The 14,741-nt window shown below is 37.3% G+C and overlaps 1 protein-coding gene across 1 annotated transcript; it reads left to right on the plus strand.

Annotated features, from left to right (window-relative positions):
* Positions 1-1,872: 1,872 nt before the first annotated feature.
* Positions 1,873-6,654, plus strand: LOC115927409 (netrin receptor UNC5B-like). The gene is made up of 4 exons (XM_030993258.1): positions 1,873-1,942; positions 2,895-3,081; positions 3,833-3,877; positions 6,098-6,654. Exons 2-4 carry the CDS (start codon positions 2,898-2,900, stop codon positions 6,652-6,654), a joined length of 786 nt encoding a protein of 261 aa, XP_030849118.1. The 5' UTR covers positions 1,873-1,942; positions 2,895-2,897.
* The last annotated feature ends 8,087 nt before the right edge of the window (positions 6,655-14,741 follow it).

The following is a 14,741-nucleotide window of genomic DNA, read 5'->3' on the forward strand; positions in this document are numbered from 1 at the left end:
TTGTATCTTGCTATATTTTGTTTTGTATTTATGGTTTAAGTGTTTGGATATGGTTTTATATTTTAGGTATCAAATGAGACAGAGAAGGTGGTAAACAAGCGGTACTATGTTCCTTCCAGACTGACGTCCCCTTGCCCCCCAGAAGAGATTACACAGATCAAATCTTCTACAAACTTTTATGTGGACTTCAGAGGCTTTTTACCAGGTGAGGATGAATTAATCATGATCTGTTTACAGCCAGGAGGGTGTTAACACGTGTAATGTATACATTCTTGCTCCAAAGAGACTATATTGCAATTAGATTTCAACAAGGTTTGTATAAAGTCAAACCTGTCTAAGTGGCCACCTTCCTATAAATGCCACCTGTCTAGGCAGGTCATACACTTTGTATCCCCTGAGAAAGAAATGTGTGTCCTGAAAGACCACCTGTCTACAGTGGCCACTTGCTCTATTTTTCTTGAGTTGCCTAAATAAAAAAAATTGACTGACCTTAATAAGTTCTTGCCAAGGATGACCCATGCATCCAAAGTAAACACGAAGTTCACCATGTCCAACTCACGGATAGATTTTAAAATTCTGGGATCGGCTTCACCCTTGAGTAGAAAAATGATAAGCTACATACTATTTATGATATTTTTTTGTATCAGATTAGTCTACACATATCCACCATGCAAGTTGCTTAGGGTGCTCCAATATTACCACAGCTCTTCTGGGTTACTTGTTGTAGGTTACCCCTAGCAAATCAAGGAATTCCTCCATGTCGGTACCCTTTTAACACCTTGGTGGACAATGGCAAATGTAGATTAATGTCCTGCCAGAGGATGTGTCAGGGCGGTCAGGTATATAAACCACTAGTTATGATTATGTGTATAGTCAGAGTTTCTAACAAGATGGACTTCTTAGAAATTTAAACTTGTCTTTAAGTATTATTGCAGCTAATATACCTTTTGGGGCTGGCTTTCAAAACGTCTCTTGCCATACTCTTTTGGTCATCTCTCTTGTTTGCCATTTCCACAGATGGGCTGTTTCATCGGTTGATGTCGAGAGCAGTCAGATGGATGGGTGAAAGAGATGGAGAACCAGTCAATCTTTTCCATCGTCACATCAGTCTAATGGTTGATGGAGTGCATCATGCCTTAATAGAGATGTTACCACCGTGTGAAGCAACTATCAAGGTCTGAGTCAAGTGTCAGCTATATTTTTTTCATGGTGGAGATACTGAATTGTAGGTAAAGTTGTTGAGGCCGAGCACCGGATCTCTTCATAGGAAATGAATAAACTCCACCAGGCAATGATATAGTCAATCTCCTACATTCGATTATACTGTCGATACCTAGAGAATCAGGAGCTCTTCAGGGCTCTTATTTCTTTGAAAGAATTGCATTGTGTAATCCTGAAAACTTTACCCATGAATCAGTATCAAGGTCTGGTTCCTAGTGCTATAATCTGAAAAGCAGAACCTCATAATATATATCCTTTGGTGTTTTTTTATTGGTTTTAAATGCACATACATTCTCAGCTGATAAGTGTATTTAAGATTTGATCACAAGCCCTATCATTTTTGTTTTCATTCTATTGTTTTGTTCTTGTTTTTTGATGTAATGTATTGTAATATTCAGTCATTCTTTAATTGTTTTGTTTGTTTTAAATTGTATTTTAATTGTATAATTTTATAAAAAATCTCTTTCAAATAAGGTTATGTGCGCTGAGGAACATACTCTGTCAAACGAACACAGACTAAATAAATGTATAAATAAATTAATAATTAACTATCACAAAACTGAGGGAAACTGAACACAATAACACACCACCATAATATTAATTTCTTAAATATATGTCCCTTTACCTTTGATGGTGAACATGTCAGGTCATTGTATATCAGGGAGCGGTTGATGATGATGGGGAAAGTAATACATCTCCAGCCCCAAGTGCTGTCAAAGAGGTAGGTAGCTCAACAGGATTATTTCAATATCTACACAATAGAAATGAAGAGAGAAGGATGGCGCAAACCAGTTCTTCGGCATTTACTATGCACGTTCACACAGTCATTTTTGTTTGATTGGAAAACTGGTAGCTTGCTTGAGTCTACCAGTACACATCTGAGAAAGGTCTCTGAACCATATAATTGAAGTTGTCACCGGTAAAATAGTCTCGGATATGTCATATAACAAAAATCGTTTGACTCAATAGGTTTCTCAAGAAAATGGATTTAACTATCAAACATACGACGTGTAATATGCAAAGTTAACTGTAATTGCTTGCACACTAACAATCCTATGTACTAAAGTGTAGTGAAACTTTGAGTCCTGTTAGATTGGAGGACAGTAAAATTAGACCAAAGGGCACTTAAACTTGACTTAGAAATCATCTACAGTTGGAGGCCGAATTAACTCAAATTCAATTTCTTAAAGTCTGGTTAATTTAATCCATATTATACATCTAGTTGATGTGGTAACTCGGTTCAGTTATCAAACTATCAAACTTGGTGCTTCGTCAAAATAGTAGACCTTTCTGAAACCTTTCTGTGTCAGTAGGTTTATGGACAATTGTAAATGAACTTCCAAGAGAATATCAATAGTTCGACTAATTTGGGTAGAGATTTATTGGAAACAAACCTCAACATATATGTACTGTTTGTGGATAAGGAAGATAAGAGGAACATTTTTTCCCTCCACCCAAACCGGCAATACTTGTTCAAGTGTCTCTGCAGACTCTGTTAGGTTAAGAGAGAAAATAAGCCAATGTGACGTGCGATTCATGCACTATCCGAATGACAGTTTCATTGCAGATCCGTCTACTGTGAATTTAAATCAAAATTAAGTAAGCTTGAAGTAGCCAAAAAGAAAAACTATAATATAATATATGTCTTGGGGCTGTTTGTGTATTCATGGCAGGTGATGGACTTTGTAACGGAAACCCTTGATAGCCTTATTCAGCACTGGGCTAGGAGGATCAAGTATGATGTCTGCTTTCTGTGCCCGAGGTGCAGTAGGAAGAAACGGCTTAAAGACTGCTTCAAGAGAATGTCACTCCAGTGTGGACTACATAGCATCCCTACAGCTGCAATCAAGTTCAAGTTTGGTAGGTCTATAAGACTTGGTACTCCACAAAAGACTATTTTACCCTCTATTGAAACAAATCTCCCACACAGCAAACTGATGGTGCCATTATTAAATACCTCCTAGTCTCTTGGAGAGTCGTTGAGTGAGGGAAATGAAAGATAATAACTTTTCCATTTGGAGTGATTGGTGGAAAATTCAAAGTATTACATAAGGCTTGTTGGTAATAACACTTAAGGCTGACCCTGGTAATTGATAACACCTGTTATTGGGAAACACACGAATGGTGTCAAATTTTCCATTAAAGAGCCCAATTTACTATGCGTCTTTAATATAGATAAACATTATTCATGTTTAGACTCGTTGACACACCTGAACACACTGACATAGAATAAGACCTGCCCAAGTCCAACTTTAGTTTCGTGAGTGGGGGATTATGTTATACTTAATTTTCTTCATACTCTTTAACTATTAATGCATATAATGCCAGGTAAAATTTTGTTAAGTTCATCGTGTACCTTCAAGCTGTACACTAATGATATGTTAGCTGATTGGCGCACTTTGGGATTATTGGTGCAATAATTGTACTTCTGTGTATAAAGGAATTCTTGGTACTCCCGGAGTTGTCAAGAATCCCTGATTCTGTTCTAAATTGTTTTAAGCTCACAAATATATTTCCAACCCAATACCTTGTGATCCATATAACTCCGGTTTATCCACTAGACCTTAACTCTTTTTAATTTTAATTGATTTATTCATGTAATTTGATGCAGGTATGAGTGAGGAAGGAGTGGAGTCAGGGAACGAAAGTCCAATAAGTAAGTATACAATCACCTCATCCTCGTTATTTTGTTCGTATTATCCTCTGCAGACAGAATGGTGTTTTCTCGTTATTTCAGAGACTCCATACTTTTGTTCAGTTGCTCCGAGTGTTGAGCAGTGTGTAGAGTTACGGATTATCAGTTAGAGACAAGAAATGAATCATGTCGGCTGTCACTCGTTAACTAGTTAACAGTAACAAATGCAAGACAATTATTACAAATTATCTCCCAGCCAATCAAATGCCATAATTCCAGTAGCTCATAACAGTGAATGTTACTTGACAATGATGACAGTTTTTATGAAACATGAACCAGATTCTAAAAAATGGTATCCTCCAGGGGTGGATCCAGTATATTTGTTTAAAGATGAGCACTCCGAAAAGCCAATAAAAGGGTCATCAGATTGTGTAAGGTGTGGTTGTTATTGATGCTGTTTTCAGTTTTCATGGCAAATGTTTTTAATATATGAATACTGCCGCCTTTCTATTGAAAACATATCTGATAAAGAAAAGCAAAAAAGGGTACTATAGCACAAAACAAGATGGAGGACTGACCAGATGCATCCTCGCCCCCCCCCCCCCCCCAGTCAATCTGTTGGCGGTAGTACATGTATCTCACTGTGTAAATCTTGATTGTAACCTGGAACTATTTAATCCTGTAAAAACATAACATTTTAGTTGCAGTTATTTATCATTAATAATATCAGGCTTATATAGCACATAATATGTTGCCATCTCCATGCACTTTAAAAGCATTAGGAAGAATGCAGAAGGATCATCAGTGGGTTAGTTTCATATGATTTAAAGATTACAAATTAGTTTTTGGTAATTCTATTGCACTGTGAAAGAAACTGTTTGTGTAGCAAGTAGCTATTGGTATATACCTTTCCAGGCGCAGCTCTTATTAAAATTGACAAATGGTTACCATGGTTCTCATGGTTCTCGGGTACCATGGCTCTCCTGACCTTTCGTCATCATGGTTCTCCCGTACCTAGGTTACCATGGTACTTGTATTACAATGTACTGCACGTACACAGTCGCCTTTCCATTCTGCCTGTAGCTAAATAAAAAGAAAGCCTTTACTATTATATTGCGTGGTCGATTCCTTGTTATCATTCGGGGTACAATGCAAATGAATTATTGATTATTTATTGCATTTTTTATTTATGTTTTAATTTGTGGGAACTGCCCCCTACCCTAGCCCCCGGTGCGTACAGTTATGGTTCAGTGGCAAAACAATGGCCTCGTAACTGTGAGGCTCCAGGATCAAAACCGTTTCGTTGTGCTAAATTAGTGCCCTTTTGTGGGGCATTTAGCATTCATCCTCATTACTGTCATTTATAACTTAAGGATGTAGGTTCCCTAGTTGATTAGCACGGTAGCATACACATGATTTAGCTGTCACGCAAAACAGACACTCACACATTATTATTCAATAAAATCTGAGAAGGTATACTATTATCTAAAGGTATAAGGAATAAATCATTGTCAAAATCATTCCATAAATTGGGTAAAAATAGGTATTCCACCATTATAACCTACAGTGTATGTTCTGGTACAATGTTTGTTAATGTATTACTTTTTTGTTTTGATAGTAAAGCGCATAGAGAATTCTACACATTATTATGAGCTATATAAAACTTTTCGTTATTATTATTATTATTAGTGGGGTTTTGGAATTGTGGAAATGATAAAGAAATTGACTGGGTATTGCTGAAGGCAACACCACTGTACAGAAAAAACGTTTATGCAGGACTAGAAATTAATTTTGCGAATGAATTATAATTATGAGTTGTTTTTCATGTTGTCAATAATTTAATTAAATGTTATTTCCACATTTCCAGGTTGAAAAATAAAAGGGGAAGAAAAAAAGAAGCACTACAAGTAGTGTCAGCTATGCATTTCCACAACAAAAAGTATAAATTGCAACTGTTCTTCATTAAATCTTTTTATGCAAGAGGGCTGTCATCGTCATCACCATCATTATTCAAATCAGAAATGTTTTTTCATAAAAGGGGTTACTGACGCTCCCAGTGCCATTTCCTCTTGTCTCGAGCATCCTCCTCATATTTACCTAGCTACCTTACCGCTTTCTTTCTACACTATTTCTTTTCACGAAACCTTCAGCCTTCCTTTCCCTCTTAGGCCATTAAATAGTTCTATTTTGTTATGATGTGCTTTGCAAATCATCTTCAATGTTATCATATTTTTCTTCAAGGTACTAGCTCCACGTTGCCCACAGAAGGATCGATTGCACACCTAGTGACCTCTGACATCGGCATACAGCCTCTAACAGGGGCTCAGGTTGCTTCAGAGGTTGAGCGGATCCTCCCGCGAATCAACGATCTGCCAGCTGTTCCAAGCTCCTCGGTGAGCATACATGGGAATGTTTTTAACATGTATGTTACAGGTAGACATGATCTTGTGCCGCCTCACCCAATGATCATCCCCCTTGCGATACGACAAGAGCTGAGTAAACTGTTAAACGGTCCCCGTGTTACTCATGACGACTGGACGGGACTTGCTAGTGCCCTGCGATTGGATGACTACATCGCTAGTCTGACTAACAAGCCAGACCCAACAGCAGATCTGATTGACCTGGCGGAGAGACAGAATAAGATTTGCAGCCTGGAGGATCTGAGGCAGATTCTGAAGCAGATGAAGCGCGATGATTGTGTGGATGTTTTTGATGCCGGAGCATCGGTAGAGTCAAACAACCGTCTGATGATTAAAGATCGAGACAGGAGTAGCAGTTCTAGTGATGACAGTTACTGAACCACGGGGTATGGAGTTTTAATCCCTGCCACAGTACTAACGTCCTTTGCTAAGACGCTAATCTACATTTGCCACACTCAACCCAGGATAGTTAATTAGGTTTCTAGTAGGTTTATTCCTTGAAACGCACTGTCCACTGATAACAGCTGCTGGAGCTTAACCGATGATATCAATCCCAAAGCTGTCTGAAAGCACACAGGACGTTATTATGTAGTGTGCGCTTTACGATAATGAAATATGAATATTATCATTATTTTGTTCAGGTACCGGAAATTAAGTACATTAAATGGTTATTAAGGGAGCTTCGTGAAATGTATTGGAAAGATGCACCTGGAACGCAAAAGGCTTTATTTATATTATAGTTTGTCATGTCTGTTAATGTCTAGGTAGATTTATATGAAGATAGTGCATTTGTTTAAAGGCTTCATATCATAAAGATGTGGTCCTACATCTGAGTAATACATTATAATGTGTAACAACTAGACATTTAGTGTTCCCCGTGCGGACTCGTCTTTCCTACCCACTACATTAATCTAATGTAAATTATTGTGCACATTCTCTTAATTCATTTTTCACAGATATCATTTATAGAAAATTGTATTTACAAATAACCAGAAGTAGCTGTCTATCTTTGATACTTGGGAAGAGTGATTCCTTTTTTCGAACCTTCAAACTTTGTTTTGCACATGTCATTTCCCTCTTTTTGTCTGAAACTTGTGTGTACAAAGTGTACAAATTACATTCAATTCTTAACTGTCCAGTGTTTAGCTGTTAAACATAAGTAAGTGAGACATGAAATGATAGTAAATGGTTAATGTTTATTCTTGTGGATCTTATCAACGTAGAGTGATCTAGGGTTAAATTATGCTTTTAACTCAGAGATTGATTGTTTTGTGTTGTCTTGTGCTCAATATAATCATGAAAATGTTATTGCATTGTAACACGCAGAAACACGCGGAAACTGGTAGAAATGACACATCATCATTATTTGTGCTGCGGTTCCTTTTATTTCATGTACTAGGCAATTTAAAGTTAAACCATAAAACCTTATGTAACCCAAAGGCTTGCAGAGTCGACCTCCCTGCCTGGCCCATGGATGGGGGTGCAGTGCAGGAGTGAATCTGACAAATAATTCTGCCCACTTTTATAACAGTTACACTCTCACGGTGATCTAGCTAACTGTTCTGAGAAAGGGTCCTATAATAGGGAGGGACCAAGTGACCGTAAATCATAAAATCCCTCTTTCATAGCTGTGGAATGTCATTTTTTGGCCAAATTAATAGCTTCTTCTCAGAATATGAGTGAGTCATATATCTTTGTTTCTTGTTGTTCACTTCCTGAGGAGATTTATTAGAAATAGATAGATATTGAATCGGTCTTTTCACCGTAAAACATTTCAATTTTGACCTGTTGCAGTATATATGTATGATATTTTGATGAGGGAAGCCTTGAATAACATGTTGCCAATGTTTTATTCAATTATATATGGAACTGCATCATCTTAGATGCTGCTTATAAGTATTGACTCGCACGGTGGTGTCGATAAGCAGTAAGCTTGCGGTTGCACCATGTGAGAGAAGGAGAGGATTGGAGCCACTCCTAGGGCCACTTCTACTACCCATCCTCTCTAACCGGTGCTATAATTCTCCTTAGAACTATAGCTAATAAAGATAACCAGCATTCCTTTTTCAAGACCATACCAACAGTCCTTTTCAAGACTCCCCAATCCTCCCCCTCCAAGTCCAAGTGAGCTTCTTTTTATAATGCCTCCCTCTACTGCTGGACTTTAGTCAATTTTTAGACCTTGATCAGGTGACCATAAATATGTTGAAGCTGTTACTCAGTTTGGGGGACTGGGCTTATTGTCTGAAAGGAGTGCTGTTATGAATAATAAAACGTGCTAATTGCGTAATAACCTTTACAGGGAAGTTTGATGAATTATATTTCTTAAGAATTGTAATTTTGTATGAGTAATATATTTCAACAATTGTAATGTTTGTAAATATATGAGCTTTCTGTTTACTCCATTTGGTAAATTTTGTGATCTATTAAGTCCATGAATATATATTTTGTCAACTTTTTGTAAGACAGGGCCCTGGTATGTAGAACTAATATAAAATATTATATTTACATGTTGAGAGTCAGTTTTGATGAATACATGTTGTATTTTGTGCTTGCACAAGTGATACAGAATTCATGTGTTAGAGAATCGTGCGATACATTTTCTTACGGGATTGAATTGATATTCAACGTATGATCTCAACAATGATATGTTATCTCACTTTTATACTGATTGTTGATATTTGTAGAGAATTCAGAAGTTTCAGCGTTCCACGGAGATATAAAAGAATTAATATGTTGTTATTGCAATGAAGTGGTTACTAGTTGTGCAGTTATAATTGTCGTAGAGGGCGGCCGAATGTAAACAAACCTTTAGAGATAGCTGCACCTATGTGCATCGATTATCGATAAAATGTGCTGTTGGTAGGGATTCGTTTTGATTGTCCTAGATGTTATAATAAGATACAAATTAGTTGATTTAAAGATTGAAGAAATGATGTGTTTTTACATTTGTATTATTAATGTATTAAAGAAGTACTTCAGCAGTGCTGAATATTTCATTGAGTTTGAACTTAATTATATTGATATGCCAAATTAAATGCATATTATGCTGTCAGAATAGCCAGTAAAGAAATGCTTGTTTTTTTTTTAATATTTTTATATTGATTATAGCTGGTATATGTTGGCTGTTGAGGCATCTTATCCAATGGCTACGTTTGGTGACTTGGCTGCTACATGGTTCGCTAGTCTTCCTGCAAATTTATATTATGACGTGGTTTAATACAGTAGTGCAAATGTATACCATATTTGAAAATTATTTCAGTACAAGAATTTACTTGGTCTTTTAGATGTGCACCTTGCTTGTGAAATTGCTGTTTTTTGTATAATATTGAGGTAATAAGAAATACTTCAGCATTTCAAAGTGCACTTATGAAATTAGTTCAGCTCATAGCCAGGATTTTAGTATGACAAATTGTGTTTGATTGTGATCAAATGCTATTTTAATAGATAATTGATTCTTGTTAGGATTTCTATTCAGATTTATTTCCATTCGGATCTTAAAGCAGAGTTTATATTATCAAAGGGTAATGAGTGAAGTTTCGTTAGAATAGGGATACAAATATGGAGTGCCTGTAGGTCATGTAGAGATTGAAATTATTCCTATGACGCCTGACATTTGGAGGTATTTTACGGAATATGCAATGATGTATGCATATTAAGTATTGTAAACTTGTCGTCAATTCCAGCAGATGTGTGGAAATTATACTGAATCTATTTACCTTTATTAATCATTGTCCTAAAGTAATAGTGTTATATATCTTGTTATTCTGATATGACATATGTTTACATTGTATTATGACATACAACTGTCTTTTGCAGATATTTTGTATGTGATGTTTAATTTTGAACATGTTCTTATTGTTTTTGATATTCTTCTGCCTCTGCAAAATTTCGTTTTTGGATTTTGTTTACGAATGGTGAATAAACGGGATAAACTAAATTACAACTTGTACGATTTCGTATCGGGTCACGGCAATCCAACTGCGACTTAACTCTTAAGCTGCCACCCATACAATGCACCCAGTGCCACAGTGCTTATCCCTATTGTGCCAGTCACAAATCTCCTGTGTGCCAAGTTAATTTTAAGGTTGGTTCAAGTGCGTGTTATTTAAATCTTTACAAAAAACAAATCGCTGAATTACTCGAGAAAATCCGATCTGACTGTTGTATACAAAGACGCGTAATCCAAAGCCGATAATCTGATGCACGCGATGGTACTTTCAATAGCGCTGCAAAAGCACTCAGCACGGTGCAATGGGCATGAACAATAACTGTAATTACATATGCTTGCTAGCGTGCACAAAGCAGAGTAGCGGTGGCTCGCTAGCATGAACGTGGCATTCAGTCGATAGCGCGCTCGCGTGCACAGAGCACTATAACAATAGCGCGCTAGCAGTCTCATGGCAGGATATGAGTTAATCAATTATTCCTGACTTATTTAGACCAACATATTTAAATAGACGAGATCAGATATTTAGTCACTCTGTGTGTTAAACTAAGTGGGCAAGTTGTACGGCACTATCATGTCACAGTGTCATGATAGATGGAGCCATTTTGAAGTGCCCATACATATTTAGGCCTAGAGGAATTGCAATTAACTTTCATGAATTCATTACCTTTTTATTGTTGTCCAGTTCATTCAAACTATTAGTTACAAGTCTATCTCTCGCACGCTTCCACTCAGGCAGAGTTAATTGTATAACAGTTGCACACATTTCCTGAAAGCATTGTACGTATCGTAATGTATCATCTCTTTATGTTCATCATATCAAATCTTACCTTACTGTTTATCCTCTTATCGTCTTGTTCTATATAGCTTCATTTGCCTATCCTTGCCTCCGACCATGTCTTCTTTTTTCTTTTCAATCATGTTTATTATAATTTTCTTTGTTTATATAATATAATTCCCAAACCATCACTAAACGTACAGGAACATCTAACCATAACAGACAACTGACTTCAAAGAAAGCCGAAAAACAAGATAAGTTGACTAATAGACTAAGCACATGAAGGGAAAGATATAACACTTTTCTTGTTCTCAAAAGTTAACATATTTATAATTTGCTATGCATACAAGGCCAATCGAAGTCGAATTTCCTCATCAGAAATGTGATTCATATTCTCTTCAAGTTGAGCGTGTGCATGTGTGTGCGGGGGAGAGAGAGTGTGTGGACATGGACAAAGTACGTGTGTGTGGATGTACGGGAGAGAGAAAAGTTGTGTGTGGGCGAGTTTGCGTGTTTGTGGGTGTGTGTGTTTGTGTGTGTTTGATAGAGAGAGAGAGAGAGAGAACTTCCAATAGCAAAGGGCATACAAGATCTGCTTTATGTTTTGTCCCCACTAATCGTTATTCATAACTATCGGTATGGCGCTCCTAGTGGCGAAGATTTAAATATACTGCAAATTCCTTTCAGGGGTTGGTTTAAAGGGATATTTTAGTTTTGTTGTAGAGGGCGCTACACAAACATTTTTTTGTGTGTGAGAGTGTCAAATTGAAAGAATGTACCATTTAAATGAAGAAAAAAAAATCTCTGTTTGATCAAAATCTGTTCAGATACTGCTGAAATATCCATAAATATAACGATTTCTAAGTCTTGTCCACCATAACAAATATTACATAATTTGAATAAGCCATTCAAAAAAAGAATTAGCTCCTTTTACGTCGTATTAGCCAATGCCGATGTCGGCTTTTTTGTTGGCATTTTCATGTTTGGTATATTACGCACAACCAGCAGGCCCATGTAATGTCATTTTTAATTAAATAATTAATTAACGGTCACTATATTTTTTTGAAAGTGGAGCTAAATTGGTATGGTCGTATTGGCTAAATTTCACACAGTGCGGGGTCTAAAATTACCTTCACAGCAATTATAGGTTCTAAAAGGGCACTAGAAATGTCATAGATAAACATAAGAGCAATAACCATGTATTTTGAAGGCATTTGCGGTCTGAAAACAGAACTCAACTATCTTTTTTAGTTGTGTTAACAAGAATACACAAGTTTTTTTTCACACAACTTAACACAAACCCTGTGTTGTTGTTGTTGATTTTATTTCCGAAATCAGATAAAAATAGTATACATAGTAAAATATACAAAGTAAAACATTTATACATGTACATAGACAAAAATCGGTGGATAGCCCAATGTTCTTCCTTGTGGTCCTTACACTACAATATTAACATAAAAGCGACATAAAGCAGAATAGAAACAAAACATAAATACAAGTTTTCTTAAATACCAAGGTAACAAAATATAAAAAAATAATATCATACGCGTACACCCACACACACACACACACAGTTATGCACAATCATTTGAGTTTAAGGAAGTGTGTTAAGAAAAAATATCAGTTACTACGGTATGGAAGGATCTTAATGTAGTTACATTTCGGATGTGTTCTGGTAGTTGGTTATTTTGTGTCGCCCCCCCCCCCCCTATAGAGGAATGTTCTTTTGCAATTAATTGAATTCGGTTTCAAATAATTGCAAAAGAACATTCTTGTATAGGGGGTGAACCACCCAATTGTTGTGTAAAGTCTTTATGAATCAGTTATCACCACTTTTGTATATGTAGGTGTGGTAGGTGTGGTAGGCCCTATTAAAAAAATCAAGCCTGTGTTTGTAAATTGATAGGGAATCACTAGACTGTCAAAACAGGTTGCATGATGATTTTCAATTTAAAAAAACTGAAAGTATATGCATTCTATAGATGATCATACAGCTTAATTCTCGCATGTGTACATGTGGTATGATCTCGAAACAAATGCAGGGGGCTGCATTCCCCATAGTCCCCTCCCTCTCTTTTGATCGGTTCCTAGCCATACAGAAACTTCCATTCCCTGTAATGCATGTACATGTGTTTATGTGCCTTTATTTAATGATTCAGGAAAAAGTTAAACACAAGCGTTTTCGTGGAAATCACGATTTAATGATTAAAAAAAAGGACTTTGTAACTTTGTTTATGGGTTTCCTCCAATTGTATATGTGAATATTGCAAAAATTGTGTGATTTATACAAAGCTCGGTCAGATATAACTTTCTGCCCTAGTGTATTGTTTATTGAACCCCGCCATCTCATAGTCAGCTTGATAGCAGAGCATAACCCATACATTTCCAGCAAAGCGGATATTATGTAGTGAGCACAGCGTTTATTGCACAGCGCAAAAATCAGGGGCGTCGCCAAGGGGGGGGGGGGGTTCGAACCCCCCCCCCCCCATCTGTCAGGATATTGTCGGTAAAATAAAAGAGGGAAAGGGAAAGAAAAGAAAAAAGAAAAGGAAAAGAAAAGAAAGGAAAAGAAAGGAGAGGAAAGAAAGGGAAAAAAAGGAAAGAAAAGAGAAGAAAGAAAGAGAAAAAAGAAGAAAAAAAGTAAAAGGGAAACCAAAGAAACGGGGGTGAAAGAGAAGAGAGAGAGGGGAGGTAAGAGCCTGAGAGAGGAGGAGTGGGAGTAAAAGAGAGAAGGGGGTTGTTGGGTGGAGTCGTCTCGTCGAGGGGGCAAGAAAGACACGGGAAAATATGTTGCTGTGTCGTGTCATCTGTGTCGGTAGTCTTGCTCGATCCTCGTGTACTATATCAATGCATAAGTTTGAAGTCGGTGAGATGTATATTGTCGGTCGGCCGACAAGTTTTTTTCCCTACGAACTGTGACTTTTTATCCGCTGCGACGACTTCGAGAGTGACTACAACTACAATACTTGTATTGAATTCAGACACTGAAATTCAGACAATTAGGGCTTATTGAGAGTCGAAAACGGTACAACGAATCGTTTTTTTTTCTCTAATAATTTAGGCGAGGCGTCAAAAATATCGATACCAGCTGGCTCCCGCCTCACGTATTGGCGGATCGAGGCTGCAATTCCGCCCGGATCCTGGCTGGGGCAATTAATTTTCACTTATTAGCCCAGCCGGCTTGCGCCAGGCTGGGATCTGACTTTTACCCCGTAATCTTTAATCGGCCCATCCACCCCCCGCCTGGCGGCACGTCTATAATCGGCTCAGCCAGGCTGCCGCCAAAAATAGGTTGTTACAGTTGCAATTTTAAAGTTTCCAGCTGGCGGTCGCCGTACGGAGATGCTTAAAGTTTTAGTGGCGGCAGCCAGGCGGTGATGCTTGTAGTCCAGAATCTGCACGGTCCTTTATAATTTCCCCACACTTGATCCAAGCCGTCGAAGATGGCGTTATCAACAGACTCATAATTATGCTCACCAGCCCGCGCATATTTTTTTTTACACGACTGTTTAGCCACTTCAGTCAAATATACTGTGCAAACGACTAGAGACAGAGTCTAGTATTACCCTTAGCAGTTTTGTTGGAGGATCTGTACGTGTGTACATATGTATACTCGTTATTTGTGTCGGGTTAAATCTATCCTCTATTCTCTTTCATTATGTATTTCTGTGTTCCTCTTCAATCTATCCTCTTCTCTTTTGTCATGTATTTTTTTCTTCTTCAATCTATCCTTTTTCT

Source organism: Strongylocentrotus purpuratus, unplaced genomic scaffold, assembly GCF_000002235.5.
Source record: "Strongylocentrotus purpuratus isolate Spur 01 unplaced genomic scaffold, Spur_5.0 spur5_scaffold_20, whole genome shotgun sequence".
NCBI classification, from domain to species: Eukaryota; Metazoa; Echinodermata; class Echinoidea; order Camarodonta; family Strongylocentrotidae; genus Strongylocentrotus; species Strongylocentrotus purpuratus.

Bases quoted from the DNA above. Each gene is read 5' to 3' on its own strand.
- LOC115927409 (XM_030993258.1), top strand. From the start codon at position 2,898: ATGGACTTTGTAACGGAAACCCTTGATAGCCTTATTCAGCACTGGGCT. The intron at 3,082-3,832 runs GTAGGTCTATAA...AATTTGATGCAG, and splicing joins TGCAATCAAGTTCAAGTTTG to GTATGAGTGAGGAAGGAGTG. The intron at 3,878-6,097 runs GTAAGTATACAA...TTTTTCTTCAAG, and splicing joins AGGGAACGAAAGTCCAATAA to GTACTAGCTCCACGTTGCCC.